General features: G+C 40.9%; 1 protein-coding gene across 1 annotated transcript; it reads left to right on the forward strand.

Moving 5' to 3' along the window:
• Positions 1-224: 224 nt before the first annotated feature.
• fdx2 (ferredoxin 2) lies at positions 225-5,618 on the forward strand. Its single transcript, XM_072682814.1, has 5 exons — positions 225-406; positions 1,127-1,181; positions 2,108-2,214; positions 2,409-2,496; positions 2,781-5,618. Exons 1-5 carry the CDS (start codon positions 226-228, stop codon positions 2,935-2,937), a joined length of 588 nt encoding a protein of 195 aa, XP_072538915.1. The 5' UTR covers position 225; the 3' UTR covers positions 2,938-5,618.
• Positions 5,619-23,302: the final 17,684 nt, after the last annotated feature.

Raw genomic sequence — 23,302 nt, forward strand, 5'->3', positions numbered from 1 at the left:
AAGTCCTAATTTACTGCCCCCTTCTGAGCCTGACAATTATATTTTATTATTTCTTTAATTAATTAAGAAGTTTTAGGTAAAAAAAAACAAAACAAAATAAATTTAAAGTTTTATTCGCATTTTTTTTTACGTATTTCATTAAATAAGCCTACAGACCGGAGTTACGTCATTATTCCATTCTCTTTTCTGATTGGCTACTGCGGCTCATGTGATGAAAACACCATCATGGCGGCCGCCGCTGCGGTCCGTGCCCTGAGTGTGAGGCTGGGGAAAGTGGCTCCGGACTGCACCGTCTGTCCGTTTTACCGGCTCAACATGTGCAGCGGAGCCGTGCTGGGACCGGCCAGAGGGAGAAGGGCCATGGAGCTTTACTTAGCCCCCAACCGACAGCTGCAGACCTCCATCAGTGAGTGTTTTCAGGACTACCAAAGTCAAGCTGGGCTTTCGGTAACGTGGACTTAGTGAGGGGCTGAGGGCAGCTCTACTCCTTCTTCTAAATTAGTCCGTTTTTGTTGCTGTTTGTTACACTTTATACCTCCTTAAATAATTGCAGGTGTTAGGAAGTGTCGAAAAGTACCTTTATGTTGAGTTTGTTGGCTGTTGCATTGGTTTAGATTTCATTCAGACTTCCCAAAGAATCCAGACACTCCATAGAAAAGCCCTGCCGGTCATTTGGGATGGTCTTGGGTAGCCTCTCATGAGCCTGAAGGCACCATGCCTAATCCCAAGCTTGGTCTAGAAGGACCTAGAGCTCCCTCCACCACCTTTAAAATGAATGGGAGTGCTATTTGTTTGTGATCCAGAACTAATCATGCAAACTCTGTACCCGAATGCAATCAGATCCTCACAGCAATGATCCATTTTTTATTTTTTTATTTTTTTTGAAGAACATTTGGGACATGTCCTGTATTTCAGCTTACTTTTATCCGGCTGTGATGGTGGGCATTACTCAGCAGGTTGGTCTTCAGTTGGTCGTGTGTTAGAATGTCTGGAGGAAATCTCATTACAAGAGCTTGGCTAGGAGTGCAGGAAGAGTCCAGACACCGCACTTAAGCAGATGAGGAGGTATTGTTAGATTCATTGCTGTGGTGTTGACCGACCTGTTCGCTCTGGCTTATTATTTCAGATCTACATCAGAGTGAGGAGGGCACATCGAACGTGGAAGACACAGACGAGGACGTGTGCGTCACTTCAGCTCTCTCTCTAACTTTACTTTATGTTGTTTATATATTCGTCCATATGTCCATAATCCAGATGGTTGCTGTGAGGCAACAACCTTGTGTCTCTAAAATTGTAGCTTTATAGGATAAAGACAAAAAACTCCTAAACTTTTAATGAAAGTCAATGTAAAAATGTATTCCAAGTCATTTTGATGCATTTCTATTGGTCCTGTCATTCTGACACAATGTCAGAACTGCCCGTTTAGTGTTATGTCAAAGTGGAAAAACTTCAGTGGTGGAGATGCAAGGTTTTTGCCTGCCAATGATACGCCCCCAGACAGGGTCACAAGCATCATTTCTTTTCTAATACCCTGCTTGCACGTCCGCTTGCCTCACTAACAGCCCCAATGCTGTCGGGTAAGGATTGCACCAGTCTGTTGTGGTCCATTTTTCCACTAACCATCAACACTGTGCTTCATGTTTCATGAGCAGTACCCAACATTGGCACTCCTACAATCCAGTATGATGACTATAGGTTGCATATGTCCAAATATGTGTGAGGCAGGTTGAGGTATGGACCACCAGACCACCTCAATCCTTATTTTTAATTTGGAACATCAGAGGATGGACTGATATAGGCACATCCAAACCCCAGCTCAAATATGCCCTCAGTCCATAAAAGAGTGGCTTAAAATGGGCCTGGAACTGGTTTAATCCTCACCTGACAGGATCTACGCTATTAAAAAGGCAAATGGATGAAAAAAAAGTGTGTGTGTGTGTGTGTATAATATAAATGTATTGTCTGGTGAGCATATATACACCCACAATCTTAATGTGCTTATGCACTATATATATATATATAGTGTGTATGTATGTATGGTTAATCAGTGCACCTCATGCATGCTTAACGGTATGCCTTATTCTACCCCACATGTCTCCTGGTGTAGTGTTAATGTGGTGTTCATTGATCGGTCTGGACAGAAGATCCCAGTGAAGGGTAAAGTAGGAGACAACGTCCTGTACCTCGCGCAGAGAAATGGCATTGATCTTGAAGGTGAGCTCTAGGTCTATACCTGAGTAAAACTTAAACCTTTATTTGTTTTTTTTTCCTACACTACATAAATTCATGTTTATTACAAGTATTAGCATATGCAAAATCAGTCCACAGTTCATGTTTCATGTGTTGCCTACACTGTGTGCAGATTTTGCTGTTAGGATTATGAACTCCTTTATGTACCATGTTTTCAGGGGCCTGTGAGGCGTCCTTGGCGTGCTCCACGTGTCATGTTTATGTACATGAGGAATTTTATGATAAGCTTCCAGACCCTGAAGAAAGGTAACAATCCATCCATTAGAATCACCCTGACCCTCTCGATTTTAGCTCCACGTCTTCACGTGAGGGAATGACCATGGTTTGTATGTCAACTGCACATTTTAAAGTTGTGTGCATCTTGTACAGCAGAGGTGGTATTCACAAAGCACAGGGTTGCATGAGTATTCTTCTTTGAGCTGTTTTCTGAATACCATCCCAGAACCAATGCTGCTACTGTTGCTGCTTATGTTTGTGTGCAGACGTTCTAGGCATGCGCTATACTCATATACCCCTCTTAAACCCCAAAGGGAGGACGACATGTTGGACATGGCCCCCATGCTGCAGGAGAACTCGCGCCTGGGTTGCCAGATCATTTTGACCCCCGAGCTGGACGGCATCGAGCTCACTCTTCCCAAGGTCACGCGAAACTTCTACGTGGACGGTCATGTGCCCAAACCACACTGAAACGAACGGGTGAACAGACGGACGGACTGAGAAGAGAGGGCAAAGGACAAGGACAAGGACAAGGGCGAAGGCGGATGTGGGAGGAGTCTTTTCTCTGGAAGACTGAGAGTTCCCCTTTTAAAGGTGTGAAGAGCACTGTGGAGAACCTGCACTAAAGTCTCGATCTGATTTATTGTTGTTTTTTTCTCCACAAGTGCTTTAAAAGAGTCCCTATACATAGGATGGTGCCTCCACAATGGGCACTGTCCGATTCAAAAGAAAGAACCGCTTGACCTCATTTCCAGCGATGTGTGGTCAGGGATACTCTCTAGTGTCTACTTAAGAAAAGGCTCTGAAAGGGTCTAATGCTTTACAGAAAGTAATCTTCTTGACTGGGTTTGCAGCATGAACTGGGAGATGTATTTTGCTCTGCTGGAGTGCTTCGACTTAACTGGGAAGGTCTAGAGTTAGAGTTCCGTTCTAGAACCCTACAGGTCCAGAAGTGTCAGCCTTAGTGAAGGAGACATTCCATTTTACGCACAGCGGTCAGACGCACAACTCTGTTTCCGGACAATCATTAATATGTGTGTAAAGGTAAACTAGAGGCTATCTAAGATAACCATCACACACCCATTTAGTTTTAGAGGGTTTCATTTCATATAAGCATATAAACATTGATTGGCCACTTCATTAACACCACCTTTAACTGTGTAGTTCTTTAATTTCAAACCGAAGTCCATCTGCTCCTCTGCAGACTCTATTATTAGCCTCCTTTCACCCTGTTCTTTAATGGTCAGGACCCCACAGGACTGACCACCACCGAGCAGGTAGTATTTGGTGGTGGGTCATGCTCAGCACTAGTGTGCATCAGACACAGCAGTTCTGCTGGAGTGTTTAAACACTGTGTCCACTCACTGTCCACTCTATTAGACACTCCTGCCTAGCTGGTCCACCTTGTAGATGTAAAGTCGGAGACAGAAGCTCATCTGTTGTCTCACAGTTTGTTGGTTTGGGCATCCTCTAGTCCTTCATCAGTGCTTACAGGATGCTGCCCACAGCAGTTCTCAGTCCAGCAGTGAAGCTGAGGGGTTTAAACACTCCAGCAGCACTGCTGTGTCAGATCCGCTCGTACCATCGCTACACACACTAACACACTAGCCCAAATTGCAGCTGCTCTATGTGTGGTCCTGACTATCGAAGAACAGGGTGAAAGGAGGCTAACAGAGTATGCAGAGAAACAGATGGGCTACAGTCTGGAATTATAGAGCTACGCAGTGCTCCTACGTGATCAGTGGAGCTGATAGAATGCACAATGATATATATATATATATATATATATATATATATATATATAATTGCTTTTTTCAGAAGCTAGAAGAAATCTAAAGGAAAGTATTGTCTGGTATCATTTACTTATTATTATTATTATTATTATTATTATTATAGATATTGTTCTAGAGTCGGTTTTCCACAAGCAAAATTGAAGGGGGGTTCCAATGCTTTATCTAAATGTCTACATTATTCAAAAACGGTGGTTCTTTATGGAGAAACTTACCAACTTTGATTTCTTTACAGTGATGGTGATTGAAACCAGGGCGTTAAGAAATGTCAACACATAGCCATCTTATTTGCTATTCAGAATGACCAGTTAACTGAATCGGGGATGGGGAATAACCGAAGGCCTGGTCCAGTGGAAAAAGTACGAAATCGTGCAAGAACGTTCCTCAACCCCATGTAACTTCTGAGATTTTATATGTAATGTTCATGATGGTAAAATAGTGGTAAACTTAAGAATTTGGGGTTTTTTAGGGGACTATTTTGGTACACATCACCCTTCCACTTGCCTTTCTGTCATAAACAGGGGTCCTGGTGGGCTATATTTCTGCACAGTCTAGTGTTGTTGTTTTTTTGTTTGTTTTTTCCCCTGCTCAAACTCACCTGATTCACCTGCCTGCTAATGGTAAAGTTTAGTAGGTGAGCTAAGAGCAGGGAAAGCAGTTACCTGTGCTGGACTCTCAGTTCTCCAGGTATTAAGCACTGCAGATGTCTGGTTCCATTCACCACCACTGTGAACATTTCTGACTCTCTGAATATCTCAAAAACGGAAGGTTTCACACCAAACCACTCTTCACCACTTCATTTACATCGTAATGAGTAGTAAATGCAGAGGGTTTGAAGAACAAGTGAAATTCCCCTTTAAGTATGGTCATAAGGCTGAACACAGATTCCAATAGACTGCTGAGTGTCTGCCGAGCGTCTGTTGCCTCAGCTAACTTTGGAAAACCAGACTGTGAAGCTTTGGAACTATGAGGAACAGGTTCTCAGTACTCAGGTGACGGACACATGGCCTAATAAACAGTAGAGGAAAGCAAGTTCTGTTTGTCAGGTTAGGAAATTTTATGAGCAGTATTATTATGAGTGATTTGTGTTTATGCAAATCTCTATCTATCTAAATGCATTGTAGATATTTCATTATTTCATTTCATTTATTCATTGTAGTGCATAAACCACATAAAAAAGACCTCACAGTTACTGTGCCCACCTCTGGATGACCTAACCTGATACATAGCCTTCATTTCTGCTGTACTGTAAACGCCTATATACACGCTGCACAACTGACTGTGGAAGCAGACAAACCTATAAACCTGTTTCACCCTGAATCTGTACAAGGTGTTCAATAAAGTGTAGCCCCCCTCCTTTAACCTGGTGTTTCTCGTGGCTTGACTCACATAAAGGCCTGACCAGGAGGGCTGGACAGCCCATTGATTGACCACAGGGACTGAAATCACTGCAATTCAAGGGCAGTAAGAGGTAGTGGTAAATGGAGGAGGCAGCCTATTTTTCTAGGGGCTTTTGGAAATACGTGCCCTCTAATGGGTCAAGTCAGAAACCAGCTACACCTGGCATTATGTCGTCAGCTGACTTGCCAGCATCACGTGACCCAGGACGCCCCTAAATCTTAAAAGTAATCAAAAAGGCCGTTCTGAAGTTTTCGACAAGTCCACAAGGCTGGTTTTATGAGGTAAGCTGAGCGCGTTTGATGATTCAAAGATGATACTTTGTAGCAGTTGGATAAAAGTAGCTTCAGGTTAGCAGGTGTAGTGGGTTTGTGTGTTGCAGGTTATGACAGTGTGTAATATATAGTGATGGGTCTAAATTTGCCTTCGAGCTAGCTGGAAGACATTGAACCCTTTGCTGTCCATATCTGTGACATTTTCCCCAATTTCTCCTCAATTGGCTACAAAGGGAGCTATTAGTGTTAGTTTTTGGTCACGTGGGAGTTTTTATTTTTATTTAGGGATTATTTTTAAAATAAAAGTGAAAAAAATGATGTCATCAGAACGATGTGTGTAGCTTTAGGCTAACGTACACACACACACACACACACACACACACACACACACACACACACACATATATTATTTGAAAATTTTGAAAAATTATTTTTAAGTGGATCTATCACATTGCTGCCCATTTCTGTGTACGTTTTTTTTAAATACCCCCCCCCCCTCAGTTTTCCCTTAAATACATTGAACCAAATGGCTACTAAATAAGTTATTAATGTTTCTGTCAGGTGAAGTACTAATATTTTAGCAAAACAGTAGAACTTTTTATATAATAATAATAATAATAATATTAGACGAACAAGCTAACAATATCCACTTAAATAATATACATGTAAAAATACATCGTCTAATGTGTGTCATAATCTACTATGCAATAAATCTACTTTAAAAGTAATTTAAAACTGAAACATTTGGTGAAAAAAAAAAAAAAAAAAAAAAAAAAAAAAAATATATATATATATATATATATATATATATATATATATATATATATATATATACATATACATATAATAAAATAATTATTATAATAGTAATACTATATATATATATATATATATATATAAAAAAAATTTATCTTCTTTCCTCTTTCTTCTATTATTATCACTTTTAAAGTAGATTTATTCCATTGTTGTCCATATCTGTAAATTGTTCTAATCTAATGGCTACTAAATAACTGCTCATATAGCAAATTGAAATCATCTGTAAAATAAAAATGTAAAAATTGCATGTAAAAAAAAGAGGTTAATGTCAGTACTGTTAGATGTTCGTTCAGTGTGTAACTGCATACAGTGATTATGATCAGAAATTCGTTTGCGTTTTTAGTGTTTATGTTAAATCAGTGCCAAACATGCATGGGTTACGAGACAGCTGGTGAAGGTGCGCGCGCAACCTGATGCTAAAGGAGCTCGAGCCAGTTAAAAGAGCGTCGTTTTACTCCACAGGAGTTTGTGATAATGATTTCTGAGGGGAAACCGCCTGAGGGAGCAATGTCGTAAGTAATGACACGAAGTTTCAGTCATATTTCCACGGTATTTGCTGTAAGCTGGGTGTATAAACCTGTGGGAAAGCTTTTGTAAAAGTTTTGTATCGTTTTCTTCAAATATGTATGACTTTAAAACCTCACAAACCATCGTGTCAGTCGTGACCTTCTCATTTAGCCCATCTCGAGACCTTCTCATATTGTGGAAAATTACCTGGAGCTTCATAAACAAACACTGGCCCACGTTTATTGAGCTCCTCAGACTGAGAATGCAGTGACTCTAAAGTCTGTTTAGACCTTTAAAACAATTACACTAACTGATAATTCTTACCATGAGATGCTCTATAAATATGGGCCAATGTTTGGTATGTTATGCATCATTATTGATAACGATGGCCTTCATGGCTGTGATACTAAAGCGGTGCTGTTTCGCTCAGTAAACAGGCAAAGAACCATGAGTTCAGGAGTTGACGCTCCAGACGACCTCAAACATTGCCCTCAGAGTGCCCGAGAGGACCCGGACCTAGAAGACCTTTCTGGAACCGAGAATTCCATCTTGTATCTTCTTCAGGAGGCCACCAAGCTTGCTACCCCATCAAACCAGTACAGCATGGCAGCCGAGGGACTTCACTCCAAGGAGGAGCTTGTATCGACCCAGAAAGGCTCCGAAACACAGCCTAGCTTTACAGGGGCCTTCTCCATGCTGAACGACGTTCACGCTCCCAGCAGTCCGTGGGAGGTGATGAGTCTCATAAACCTCCAGTGTGAAAGGCTACTGCACTGTGGACCAACACTGGGAGAAGACAGGGACTTTTACACATGCACACCAAGTATGACAACCGATGATCTCGAACGCACCGATATCATGGAATGCTCTTCGTTGGCTTCGGCTGGTCCGGCTGAGATCCACAGTTGTGAAGTGAGATCCACGGTGGTCTCTGGAGAAAGCTCTGCTGAGCGTGATGCAAAGTCTGATGTTTGCAGCTCTGTGTTACATGTTATAGATAAAAGCACTAACCAGTTGCTTTCAAATCAGCCTGCCGATGAAAGTAATGATGGCACAAAAATAAGTGACATTGAGGATCTGGCAGAGCTTATATCTAAAAACACAGCAGATATCTTTAGCAGTGTGGGTGTAATGAGTGAAGAACGCAATGCGTATTGTCTCGTGGTTGAAACCTCTCTGGTACCACTTGGTGTGGCAGAAGCTAATGTGGACCCTTGCCATCAGCCGCCGTTACAGTCTCCTCTCCACACACAAGAAGGAGAAGCATCTTGTGCTACGTCCATTTCTGAGGCTGCGCAAAGCCCAAGCCCTGAGATAAGCTCAGTTGACTTCACATCATCTCTGGTTGACGACAAAGATGGTAACTCCAGTATGTGTTTTGCTTTCGGTGCTTGTGAAAATCCAGAGCCTCAGAATGTACCGCAGACGCCCCAACGAGATGGCGCCCTCATATCTAGAACAGATTTGAACAATAACTTGGAGGACGATGAGGAAAATGAGAAGCTCCAGGAGCCTGAGGAGGACCAGGCCACACCTTCTACTCCACTTAGTGGGGGCAAATGTAGACGAACCCCCAGAAAGCAGGCTCACCCTGAGCGCAGCCCTGATCTTCAGAACCCAGAGCTTCAGGGAGTGACTTTCAGCATGCACACAGAACTGGACCGAAGCACTGACCAGTGTCGGCTCCTCATCACCTCAAACTACAGGCAAGAAACTCCCCCTTTTTACAGTGCAGGTCTCTGATAACAAACTGGGCTCTTGACAAAGCACAAGATATACACTATGTCCAAATGTTTATGGACACCCCTTTTAAAGAATGCATTCAGCTACTAGAAGTTGCGCTCATTATTGACACAGATGTGCAAATGCGCACACACACAAAGCTCACTGTAGAGAAGTACTGCCAGAAGAATAGGACTCTCTGGAGCAGATAAACATGAACCTATTGTCACCATACCTAATGCCAGGCGTGGGATAGAGGGGTATAAAGCTATGATGGTACTTTTGGAATGAGTTGGGGACGATGAGGTGGGCTGGTGATCATCCAACATCTTGACCTTACTAACTCGCTTGTCACTGAATGCAATCATAAGCTTCACAACAATGCTCCAACATCTAGTAGAAAGCCTCCCTGGAGACAATTACTAAATCAGGATAAATGATTTTAGGAAAATGCAGTTGATTTCAGAAGAAACTGTGAATAAGCAGGTGTCCCAATACTTTTGTCCATATAGTGTGTGTATATATGTAATATGTAGCAAGATGACCATACTTCCCCAGCTCTACTCTTTAATGAGCGGATCTCAGTATTATAAGGAAAGAACTCTATAGGATTAAACAGGGAACTCTATAAGCACTGCAGTACTATGTCTCTCCAATGTTTTTCGCATGTCAGTCCGTGTCAGTGCTTCTGCCAAATATGATATTGTGTCCCTCTTGCTGTAGTGAAGTGTGCAGGCGTGGTAGGAGGAGCAGAAGCAGCCGGTCCAGATCCCTGCAGAGCTCCCAACGCACCAGCAGCTCAGAGGAAGAAAGTGATCCAGCCAGCCTGTCCAGTAAGTACCAGCCTCCACCAGCTGGTGGAGCTCTAATCACACACTAGAGGTCAGGCAAGCTGGGCAATGTGCTGTGCAACTTTATACTGATCATATAAATAAACTTGTATATCCATTTTCGTAAAAAATAATAAGAATTTATCATTTTAAAGAAAGTAGCTGAGATCTTGTGACTAACTCGACATTGAGAGCTTGGTTTCAGGTTTCTCCTGGACGCCCCCAGTCCAGCCAGCACAGCGTGGATGTGTTCAATTCTATTTAGCACTGATTTACCAAACCAGGTGTTGGAGGAACTCTTAACAATACTAGACTCCACGAGGAGAGCTTTTTAATGAGCATTGTGGAACACCACGACTTTCTGTAGGAATGTTATTAGTGTTTATTGTAATATTAGTGTTTTACTGAGGAAATTACTGCCCAGATAAGCAGATCTTAACTCTGATTTTCACAGGAGATTAAAACGCCTGCACAGTACTTTGTGTGTGTATATAATGTAAAGGTTTGCAAATAAGTCCTCAGAAAAAAGGCATGACTAATTTTACATGACTTACATGATCTATGGTCTATGTTGACTAGACCTATCTGGGTTCATTGTGTTCTCATTAAGGATTAGGTGCTGTTTATTGAAGGATAGATCTGGTCCTGTTGTTTATGTTGTTCTCCTCGGAAGTAAATACAGTTAAGGTTAGTCAGTTGTTAACACTGAAACATTCATTCCAAGTGTTTCAGTTGTAGTAAAGTGATTTTGACATTCAGAGCACATTGACTTCCCACAGTCTTCAAAATAAAGGTGCTACAAAGGGCTCTTTGTGTGATGCCATGGAACGGAGAGCTTCAAATCTGGACCTTGAATCCAGTTTCCAGTCCTGGATTCTGTAGTTCTTGGAACATGTAACACGATGACCATGTTTGCAATTGGTCACTTCATGACTTGGTCATCATGATTATCAAGCGCACACATCCACATAGAATGCAAGTGTAGACACACTTATTTAAACCAGGTTCAAATCCGATGACTCAAACCACTTCAGGAGGTGACATTTTATTGCAGTGTAAACACCTCCGTCGCTCCAAGACCCATTAAACAACCAAAACTCCCAGGACATAGGAAACACCAGTCGTGCGACAGGTGAATTTGTATATTCCACCCCATCGGATTGCGATCGGATTTCAGTCTGGCTAACTAAACTGCATTTGACTACCCAGTGTAAACACATGTAGATAAAATCTGATCCGGATACAATCCAGATATTAGCCACATGAGTAATCTGGTGTAAACAGGGCCTATGTGGCCAATCGGTTACATTAACTGTCCCCTTACTTTACAGTGAGAACAAAATTCAGGACTGGGAACTGGATTCAAGGTCCAGTGCCATAGAAAAGAACCAAGAACCAAGTGTGAAAACCCTTTTAAAGGTTTAATGACCTCAATGTGAAGGTTCTTTAACAATGTAAAGGTTCCTCACACTCCCCTCTTTTGCCAAAATGTTCTTTATGGAACCATTGTGGTTCTTCTATGCAGCTCTCATCCATTTGTAGTGCCTTTATTTAAGATCTATCAAAATGCTCCTGGTTCATTTCACAGCACATGGGTTTTATTTGTGTTCCCAGTGCATGAGAAGACATTCATGGTTGCCTATTTGCAAATTAAGGCTTTTGGATCAGGCAATGTTCATGTTCTGCTGTGGTTCTTGTCCCATTTTAGAAAAGATCTGTGCATCTTGCTGCACAAGAAAGACTCCTTTGTGGAGGGATGCAGAAGATGGGACTCCACTCTGCAATGCCTGTGGGATCAGGTGAGAACTTGAGCACTAAGATACAGTAAATTTGCTGGACAGCAAAGAAAGATGTGCAGGTCGAGGTATTCCTCCACTAAACCCAAAGGAACTGTGTTAATTCATTTGGACCCAAAGTCTGTTTGATTATTCAGACCTTTTTCTGTTTAATTCATCAATATTTCAGTCAATTAGCTATTTACTATGATTACTGAGAACCCTTGTGTGCATATGACAGGTATAAGAAGTACCGGGTGCGCTGCCTGCAGTGTTGGAACATTCCCAAGAAGGAGGCCAACTCCAACTCCAAGTGTCTGAAGTGTGGAGATCTGCTCCAGCTCGCGCCTCAGAGCAAACGTGCTGGCTGGTAGAACTGGTGAGAGTTGAAGAAGAACATGGATCCAGAATTCTGTGTCCTTCTCCATTGGGCTCTTTTGTAGTTGGGGATCCTAGAACTGATAGATTAAGGATATTCAGATGGCATCTCATGGAGTCTTCCTTCTAATTGTCATGTGCACCTGTGCACCGTCAGTTGCTTCTCCAAAGCTCTAAATTTACAGCAATTTGTGATGACCAAATCTGCTAATTTCCCCCCTTTCATGATGTGTTTCTGTGATTTATAGGAGAGATTGGAGAGTGGTTAGTGGCTGAAATGGCTGAGTGTGAATGTGCAGGTGGTCTCGTGAAACTTCTGAAAGATTTACTAAGCACTTTAAAGTATGTTTACTAATTTATCTACCTATCCACATCACTGCTGTCCCGCAAAAACCTTGTATGTCCATTTTTGCTGCACTTTTTGACATGATGGGAATCTGGCAGTTGTCCTGTACGTTGTTTCGTAATGTCCTGACATATGTACCAAAAGAAACGCTCCAAAGTGACAATGTAAAATAAAAGAAAATCGGTTTAGACCGACTTACATTAAAAGTTAAGATTTTTTCCTTCTTCTGTAAAGTTGCCGTTTTAGAGGTACAAGGTTTTTGTTTGTTTGTTTGTTTGTTTTTTGACAGACACAAATATCTATATAAAAATCAGACATTTTCCATCAAGCACCACCTCAGAACATGCTGACTGTTTTGGTGACCTGCGACTGAATCTGCACTTCCTCCAGACTGTATTTAGTGTGATGGGACGTTAAGTCAATTTAAGCCCCGAAGAGTGTGTCCTCTGTTGTTCCTGTGATCCTCACAATCCTTTTTTTTTTTTTTTTTCTTTTTTTCTTTTTTATGTATTTATTTTTGGATTTGTCGTTTGATTGCCGTCTTTGGCGTTTGCCTGTGATCAGTTATTCTGATATATTTATTATTTCTAAAGTTATTCTGTACTAATTTAGTTAAGAATTAAATTCTGATGTGTAAAACAATCACAACTGGACCTACCTTTCTGCACTGTGCATTCTGCTTGCCTATAATAACGCATCCTGCGGCCACCTGATGCATTATCTGTACGCCACTGTGGGCAGGTTATTAGGTAAGCATTAATACAGTGCTGCACAATAGGCTCTGGTATGAAATGTGCAGGCTCATAGAAAATATGGGTGCAGACGGTACTAGATATTGGTTATGAATGCTAAAAATAGGTACTTAATATTAAAAGACACCAATGAGTTTTCTGAAGGAGTTGAACTGATGCCCCCACTATGCTTCCATGCCTCTGTTATATTAGGTCAGTCATGGGTGAATGGGGTAAAGGGGGTGAATATTTATGCATTCCCCTCTTTTGGGTTTAGGGTTGAAGATTTGCGGACTGCTGAAGCAGACCTGTCACTGACCCATTCGGACGGCGCGTGCACAAAGCTGTGCTTTACCATGCTGCCCAGTCTGGACTGAGCGTGTGTTGCTTGACGGCACGTGGTATCATTCGAACCACGTATGGCAAGTTCGGGAGGTAGTACTGACTGGGCAAGTTTGACTCCCTGGTAGAAAGTCCACTGAAAGGTGATGGCTGTAGTCATTTTGCAGTTGGAGCAGAAGCATGGTGTGTAATGCAGTCTGGGATATTTGTCTGTGCCAAGCCTTCCACAACACGGGCATAACAGGAACACGTCCGGGCGTTTTGACTGTACTTGGCTAGATGTGAGCTTGAGTGGAACGGTCAAATGATGGGCAACAACTGATGACCTTTCACAAGTCCAGACAGGATCGCAGACTGACAGTAGGCCTCAGACTGTTTATGTGGCGCACTCTACGGTTGCACAGCGAGCTTACACACACACAACCATCGTGTCTGAATATATATATTCACAAATTAATAATAAACAACAATACATTTTTAAAAAGTGTAATTATTGACATCCTCGCCGGCACACACTGAATCCTTGGATATGTCGGCTGGCGATGGATCCACCCGTCGGCTCCTTTGTTACCATGGTAAAGAAGGACTGTATGAAGGAGCCTTTGAAATGGGACAGCCCAGTCGCACTCTGAAGCCTCCGAATTTGGACACACTAGTGTCCAACTACCTCGACAGAATCTGTTCCCTATAATAGTGCCCTATATAGTGGCCTGGATTTTCAAATATAGGGAAAGTGGACAGGGCACAGCTTTTATTTATGTTTTTTTAACAACAATAAATACTTTTGGACTTTCAGAAGATCAAGAGCTAAGATCTAAGGGCTAAGAGATCTAAAGGCCAGCTTTGCCTTGAACATCAGTGACCTTCACTGCCCCAAGACCATAAAAAATACCAGATACCAGATAAAAGCTCTCCAACTATTCAGGCCTTGAGTGTTGACTGTGAGCTGGGCAGTGTGACGTGGCGCGCGCGCGGTGTATTTTTAGCGTTTTACAGGCTGTTAAGTGAGAAACTTAACCCGCTGAGCTGAATCTTTAACTTCTGCTAGACGAGATAAAAGCCACGCTGCCATGACGTCAGCGCTTCTGACGGACAGGGCAGCGCGGGCTTCCCCTCCTCGGAACCTGCGTCCAGACCTCCTCTCTGCAGTGATGCGCCTCGCGCTCATCCGGCCAGTGAACGAGGCGGGGATGCAGCAGCTTCTCCTTCCAGCCTCTCCGATGGGAATCGCGCGCGCCGTGCCGACGGGGGGGGCTTTGTTCGGAGGTTGTTTTTGTTGTTGTTTCGAATCTGAGTTCCGTCCCGCGCGCACGTCGCCCCTGTGACGCAGCTAGACGCTCCAACTCTCCAGACGTTCCGAGCGCGAGAGACGCGCGACAGAAGAAGTAGCGGAGGCGTTCTACTACTGCGCGCGCTCCTGCGTCTAGACCTCTAGAACGTTCCATTTAGGCGTGCGCGATCCCAGAGAGTTCCACAGGGTTCCATCAAGTACCCGCGCGCCCCCACGCGCTTCCACGCGCTCCTTCTCTCATTCTGAAGGATTACAGGCTACCTACTGGCTCCATGCACGAGCCCGACATCGACGTGGTGGGACTGGTCGCCCGCGAGGACCCGCCGTCGTCCGCGAGGAGCGCCAGCAGCGCGCACAGCTCTCCCCGAGAGGAGGACGAGCACAGCGGAGGTCACGGCGACGGGGACGAGCGCGCAGCAGCCCGTTGCGGCGCGTCCCCGGCCAAGCCGCCGTACTCGTACATCGCGCTCATCACCATGGCAATCCTGCAGAGCCCCGAGAAGCGGCTCACGCTCAGCGAGATCTGCGCCTTCATCAGCCGCCGCTTCGCCTACTATCGCGAGAAGTTCCCCGCGTGGCAGAACTCCATCCGACACAACCTGTCGCTCAACGACTGCTTCGTGAAGATGCCGCGCGAGCCGGGCAACCCAGGCAAGGGGAGCTACTGGACTCTGGACCCGCAGTCCTCGGACATGTTCGAGCAGGGCAGCTTCCTGCGCCGCCGCAAGCGCTTTAAGCGGCAGCACCAGCACGAGCACCACCACCACCAGCGCCTTGCGCCGCTACAGCTCAGCGCGCTCCCGCGGCTCCCGCCCGTCGGCCTGTGGCCCGCGCTCTCCACGCTGCTCACAGGGACCAAAGGCCTCCTTCATCATCCTCTCAACCCGCCTCCTCCTCACGCTGCTCCGCTCGGGCTGGCCTCCCCGCTGCCCTGCGCCTCCTTCATCCCTCATCTTCCTCCCAGCTTTTACACTCTGCAGCAGGAGTACAACAAACTGCACGCGCTGCACTGCTCCGCTCTGACCACACTGTAAATGGACGAGATGAACTCGAGCTTGAGGTTTAATATCTGTGTTTATAAAAGTACTGAAACACAAAGGAACAGAATTTGAAATCGAATTAAAACAAAATCGAAGTTAATTCAAAAAGAAAAAAATTTAAATATAAAAACATCAGAAATAGAACCAAAACCATCCGGGTTGCCTTTGAACTTTGACAACTTTTTTATTAAATCTTAAACAGCGTTTTTTGTTTCTAAATTTTAATCCAAGTTAAAAACTACTTTTCTATGTTTCACACTTTAAACAAAGTAGCTGATTAATATTTCAGTATTTATGCAGTTTAGTGTTAAACTGTTCTTCAGGTATGATGCAACCAAACGAAGCAAAACATTACCATCACAAGTATCAGAGGAAACTCAGCGCCATCAACCATGTTGTGTTGTTGAGTGTGTAGAAACCCTTTACACTGGTAAAGCACCCTGACCACAGTGTAAACAGTGATACGAGTGGACAAATGAGCCTAAAGCCAACTGCTCACCTGGAGGTCAATATTTGCATTTATAAATATGTGTTTAACACTTAAAAAAAAAAAAAAACATTTAGGTTGTTTTATGTGTTAAAGCATGTTTCTGAAACTGAACTAAAACGGATCATCTTTGCCTTTAGTTTAGGTTGATTTGATTAAACTACAGACGAACTATAAGAAAACTAAAAATAAATACATAAATAAATAAATACATAAAAACACCATAAATAAAATGATCCTGGTCTCATTTAAAAGCAGACAAACAACATTAGTTAATTGTTTTCTTTTTAAAGTTAAACTTTTTCAAAACTAACAACTAATCTGACTTTTTTTGTGGTAAAACTGTTGAAAATGCACTTAAAATTAATTTAATAATAATAATAATTATTAATTTAAGTTGACTTGCTAAGAGTAGACTAAGTGTAAGAAAACTAAAAAAGGCTACAAAAAACATCAAAGACAATCAAACATTAGTTAATTGTTAATAGTTGACAAATACTATTTACATTTTCTTTTTAATTAATAAATTCATGTTAAACAAAACTCATCAAAGTTAAAAATGACTTTTCTCCAGATGTTTTTCACTTTAAACAAAACATGAATAATTCAGTATTTATAGACTTGCTAAAAGTGGGCTAAATGTAAAATAAATAAATAAATAAATAAAACAAACAGGCTACAAAAACAACAGTGATATAGTTTACATGATCTTCATTCCCTTTTAAAGTTTGAGTGAAGTAAACAAACAAAATTCTTTGAAGTTGATCAGCATTTTTATTTTGCTGCATCTTTTCATTCATAAATTAATGTTGTTCAACGTTTTGCCCCTCAAACGTTTTTCCACTTTAAACAAACCAGCTCATAAATAATTCAGTGTTTATGCACTTTACTGTAAACTGTGCTCAGGTAGAATACAACCAAACTGACCAAAACACACTTTATAATGTTCCAGATAAAAAAACTCTTGGTCAAAACTGAGGAGGTTAGCTTCAGTGTTTATAAAAGTGATAAAAATGCGACTAAAACTGAACTAAATCTGAGAACCTTCAACTGACCACTAACTAACTAACCTACAGGGTTAAAAACAACAACAACAACACGTACAGACATGCTTCCTTACGAACCTAAAGATGGTTCTTTTATTACATCACTCTGAGAACCCTTCGTAGCAGCGTTATTATAAGTCTTATAAGTCTAGAGTGTTAGTCCTCAGAATTGCAGTTTCTTGGGATCAGAATTTCATCCACATCAAGAAATCCATCCAGCAGTTCCACTGTTTTCCACAGTTGCAGTCGAAATCCGCGGCTAATTACAACATCATGAGCAGCAAAGGGTTATAAACTTTAGTTCTTCTGTTCTTTTACTGTTACTTTTTGGATATTTAAGGCTTTTTAAGGTAAAAAAAAAAACAAAATACAAAAGTTTGTGCACCCCATTTATCTTGTTTTCTAAGTTTATGTAAGTGAACCAAAATTTTGCACATTTTAGAACCCACTCATTCTACAGAGAGAGTTTTATAGAGACATTTCGTGAGTGTGTGCTCAGAGACAACACATCTTGTGTTGATTTAAATACATGAAATGCGTCATCCTATTTTACAAAGTAACTGTTTTGGGCTAATAAACACACAAATGTAATGCTGATGATCCAGAATTGACCATGTGTTGGAGACCTGCTGACCCAGTAGACGAGGAGAAAAAATAAGTTGTGTGAATTTAACAGAAAAAAAAAAGTACCATTACTTGTATCACACTCCTGTTATAGCATGTAAACCGTAACTATGCTTTAGAGCTGCAAAAGCGTGTCTCTGTAGAAGATGCGAACCCATTCCACGGTCAGAAACACATTAATTTAAGACGTTTGCGTAACACTGTAAGACTGTATCTTCTCTTATTAAACCTATGAGTTAGATCATAGTGGTCTAATGGTCAGAAACTCTCCAAAAATACTGAAGTAATGCAGATAGGAGGTGCGTGGGTCAGTGATCAGTGTGTGGGTTGTTAATATTTGAACACTAAGTGTTTATTATACTGAAACATCAGATTTGCAAATATCAGAACTCTTTCTCTGAAGGGAAAAAAACATAAACCACAGTTATGTTGATATTTCCGTAGTTTGCAATGTAATTTTCCAGATTAGCTGGAAAGTTAGATTAAAGCACAAGAATTATGCTTATAAATACAGGATAAGTAGTTTTGTAATAGGAGGGAAAACAATTATATATTTTCTGCATGTATTGTTTTATGAGAATTCCTTTTTTTTGTTTACATCTGTACAGAACAGCCCACCAGTTTAAACCTAAAGAGCACAGCCTGCCTGTTTACACATGTATAGATCAGCCTGCCTGTTTACACATGTAGAAAACAGCCCACCTGTTTATACCTGTATAGAACAGCCTGTCTGTTTACATCTGTACAGAAGAGCCCACCTGTTTAAACCTAAATAGAACAGCCTGCCTGTTTACACATGTAGAGAACAGCCCACGTGTTTATACCTGTATAGAACAGCCTGTCTGTTTGCATCTATACAGAACAGCCCACCTGTTTAAACCTAAATAGAACAGCCTGCCTGTTTACACCTGTACAGAACAGCCTGTCTGTTTACACCTGTATAGAACAGCCCACCTGTTTACACTTGTATAGAACAGCCTGTCTGTTTACATCTGCACAGAACAGCCCGCCAGTTTAAACCTAAAAAGAACAGCCTGCCTGTTTATACCTGTACAGAACAGCCCACCAGTTTAAACCTAAAAAGAACAGCCTGCCTGTTTACAACTGTGCAGAACAGCCTGCCTGTTTACACCTGTACAGAACAGCCCGCCTGTTTACACCTGTACAGAACAGCCCACCAGTTTAAACCTAAAGAGAACAGTCTGCCTGTTTATACCTGTACAGAACAGCCCGCCTGTTTACACCTGTACAGAACAGCCCACCAGTTTAAACCTAAAGAGAACAGTCTGCCTGTTTATACCTGTACAGAACAGCCCGCCTGTTTACATCTATTCAGAACTGCCCACCTGTTTACAACTATACAGAACAGCCCACTTTTTTAGATCTGTACAGAACAGCTCACCTGTTTGCACCTAAAGAGAACAGCCGGCCTGTTTACACAGTATAAAAAACTCAATTTGGTTAAACCTAGTAATGGAAGGGGGGGTAAACTGGACATTCCTGTAATATTACCCTGCTTCATGTAACTTTCCACCCCCAAGTATTTTTACTTCTTTCAGGTCAAACCATAGAATGTAAGCAATGTCGCTCTTGATTAAATTCAGCGTATTTATTACTGCAAGTGACGCCTCCAAGGCTAACTCATCATTCAATCCAATTTAATTCAGACCCTTTGCCTTTTATCATGAGGGATAATGTTCTTGGGCTTCACTTTCAGACACCTTTTATGAATAAGGCCAAGTATGCAATATGGATTAGGTGGTGGGAAATCTCGGCTCATGTGTTTGACGGCTTTGCAGACGTGGATGTTGCCAGGGAACTGCAGTTGTGTAACGGGGTGGTTTACAGTTTTACATGATTAACGTTTTACATGTCATATGAAGGGAATTAGTGCTGGGCTTTGCAGCATATATGTCACTTATAAGTTCGGCCCACGCTCTCAGGTTTGGGTTCTTTAGTGTTCAACACACATTTTTGCTTGTATACACACACATAAAAGTAAGTGTGCATTCATATAAACAGCACTGCCGTTTCTATCTGCTTGTGAAACCACTGATCTAAACTGGACGTGTTTTTTTTTTATATTTTCTTTGTTATATTTTCGATGTGTGTAAGACAGGAATTTACAGCCAAAGAAGTGCATGTATGTGTGTTCTCTAACACACTTCTGCTTGTACTGGTCCGAATAAGGAACACATGCACACAGAGAACAAACAACCCAGGCTCTTATCAGACACATATGGGTCACCAGGCCTGAAGCACAATGACATTTCATCTAATGTATGTATGGAAGACTGGAACATGGCTTTTGGTGTGGTTCCACACTGCCTTTTATTACAGCTGACGGTTCCTTAACGCCACACAGCCGCAGAGCTAAGCAGGCCGCTTCAAATACGCCAAGGCCGGGGCCTACAGAGACTTGGAAAAAGAGCACAGTACATTCACTGGTTTTGTGCTTTGGCCTGTGTTTGGATTAAGGAACACAGTGTGTTATTTGTAGCTGTGGAAGAGGCCGGAAATATCGGACATATCTCCAGATGAATGATGTTTTTCGGAGGATTTTTTCCCCCAACTTCTTTTGTAAAAATAAGCAGCTGACTGAGGTGCGTGGCCTCACATTTGTTTCTGAATGCAGCACAGCTCACTTGTTTTCTTTAGTAAATAAAATGTTTTTTAATCCATTGAACCCAATGTGCCTTAATCCAAACGCAGAAACGTCTATGAATCATTGTTAATCATTTTGCATATTTTGTGGAGACCCACAAGGTTCAATTTTAGGGTGTAAAAACATTTAAATACGATGGTAATGTGTTTATAAGAGTGAAGAACTAAAATAAGAGCCTACATGCATTGTTTAAAGGGTTAAAGTATGTATTATAGAGTTACTGTACACCCATCAGCCACTGGACGTCACTTTGACGCCAAAAGGACGTCGGACAGACGTTAAATTTAAGTTGAAAATTAAAATTGGGTTGATGTTGATGCAGAAATTGCATTTTGGAAATCTAATTTACATATATGTGAAAAAGCATCATAAGGTTTGACAGATGTTGAATTTTGGTTACTTAACACCGACATGTCAACGTCTAACAATAATAAAAAAAATGTTATGACGTTGAGCAGATGGTTTTGGTCACCATAACCCATAACTAAATGTTGCTTTGTGACATTTGGAAGATGTTGGATGTTGGTTACTTAAAATCATGAAACCATCAAAAATTCAACATCAGCTGTTGTCACTATTCTATGTTAACGTTGTCCTTGGTCAAATTGTGGCCGTCACATCCCACATCCAACCAGATATCAACGTCTATTGACGTTGGTGGCCAGCTGGGCATGTTCATTAAAGTGTCCTCCCTGGTAAGAAGATCAGATCTTCCAACCTATTCTTAAAAGCACAGATTATAACTCCTCCCTCGATCCCACTGCAGGATAGATAAAGCTCTCTGGCTGTGTCTTGACTGGATTTCCCAGCAGACGTCGCCCCGGGGCTGCTCTGATCATGTTCAACAAGTGCTCTGTCCTGTTCTTCATTTATCTTTTCCTCTTCTGTTTGTTCTGCCACATCTGTGAACGCTCGCTGCTGACCAGCTCTGAACGAACGCAGCCGTACTCGCCTCCACAGCCTTGCGCTGACGGAAAAACTTCAGAAGTCGCTTAGTACTGGAGCCGAGGGGCCTCACTCTGAGATCCTCATGACTCAGTTTGATTACGATTCTAAAGGGCCGTTCAACCAAAAGCTTGAACTCCATAAAGAATTGATTAATTGATTATTATACAATTATTATTTCAAAATTTTATCAAAATTTGAGTTATTTCTAGAAATACATGGAATCCAGGAATCTGAATGAAGAAACTATTTACACAGTCAGCCATTAAAACCATACACAAAGAAATTTATTTGGAGAGAAAAATAGTGTGTTGTGTATTCATGTGGGCATTAATATAATCAGTCATATTTGTTTATCATATTCCATAATTGATACACTTAAATGACTATGTTTGGATCAGTGGATCAGGATGCACAGATGTTGTACTGCAGCTGTAACTCTGTACGCCAGTATGAATTGCAGTGGATCTTAAAGTGTTCGGCAGATGTGTCTGAGGTGAGGAACTGATGTAATAGTGCACGAGTTTCTGTTGGAGGTTCACTAAGCTGACAAGTCTGAGAACACAGTGCAGAGGTAGAGGGTACTGTAAATATATTGTAAATATATATATATATTTCTCAATGCTGTTATGCAAAAGCCTTGTAACTCCACTTTTACATTTTTTTTTTGTTTTATTTGTCTTGAGAAATATGTAATGTTAATAAAACAAATCATTTACATAAAACAAATTGAATTTTTTGCACACAGTACTTATAGTCTGAATTTTATATATTGGAAAAAAATGGAAAAGAAACATAACACATTATATTTTACATTTTATTTTTTCAAATATGTTCAGTTCAGCAACTAAAAAGACGGTGTGTATTACATTGTGCAGAACTTTAGATTAACATGTCATTTGGTAATATAATATATTCAATTAAATATATAAGTATATATATATGTAAATACTTTAAGTACTTTTGGATCATTTTTATTGTAAAGACCATTGCATAACATACTGTTATTTACTTGCGTATATAATACATATAAATTATTTAGTATATTATGTGAAAAACAAATAAAATAAAAAATAAATAAATAAATAAATAATATATATATATATATATATATATATATATATATATATATATATATATATATATATATATATTAGTGTGTGTGTGTATGTGAATACATAACATATTCTCTATGCATTATGTAAATGCTATTATGTATGTAAAAACCTATTCCTTAATACACATGTATTACAGGTATCTAAATACTTGTAACCAAATACTTAGATGTAATGACATATCTCCTTAGTATTACTTACAGTACGTACATGTTATACCATCCCATATGTGTTACCTATATGGAAGTACTTATATATAATAATATATCCCAAATATATTACATATATGTAAGTGCTTATATGTAATAACGTGTCCCATATGTATTACATATATAAATAAATACTTACATGTAATAACAAATCCCCTATTTACAACCTATATGGAAGTATTTAATATGTAATGTAATAATATGAAATCAGTATGTATTACTTTATATTATATGGACGTACCTGTATGTAATACAGATGTTTGACATCTGTATACTATCTTTGGATTTACAAACAAATAGTTTTTACTCTTGTAAAATAAGTAGAATTTGTAAAAGCAGGTGACAAGGTCGGGATCAGTCCCTTATTGCTTTTTCAGATTTTTCTGCAAAGTCTGAACTTTTTATCCTGAAAATGTAAAGAAAATACACACACACACACACACACACACACACACACAGTGGTGCTACATATCAGTAAGTCAGTCTCTTAGTCTTGGTCATGGC

The sequence above is a fragment of the Salminus brasiliensis genome, chromosome 7 (genome assembly GCF_030463535.1).
Source record: "Salminus brasiliensis chromosome 7, fSalBra1.hap2, whole genome shotgun sequence".
In the NCBI taxonomy this organism is placed as follows: domain Eukaryota; kingdom Metazoa; phylum Chordata; class Actinopteri; order Characiformes; family Bryconidae; genus Salminus; species Salminus brasiliensis.

Excerpts from the sequence above, each read along its gene's own strand:
- fdx2 (XM_072682814.1), top strand. The coding sequence starts at position 226 with ATGGCGGCCGCCGCTGCGGTCCGTGCCCTGAGTGTGAGGCTGGGGAAA. Across the intron at positions 2,215-2,408 it reads AAATGGCATTGATCTTGAAG|GGGCCTGTGAGGCGTCCTTG; the intron begins GTGAGCTCTAGG and ends CCATGTTTTCAG. Across the intron at positions 2,497-2,780 it reads CTTCCAGACCCTGAAGAAAG|GGAGGACGACATGTTGGACA; the intron begins GTAACAATCCAT and ends TAAACCCCAAAG.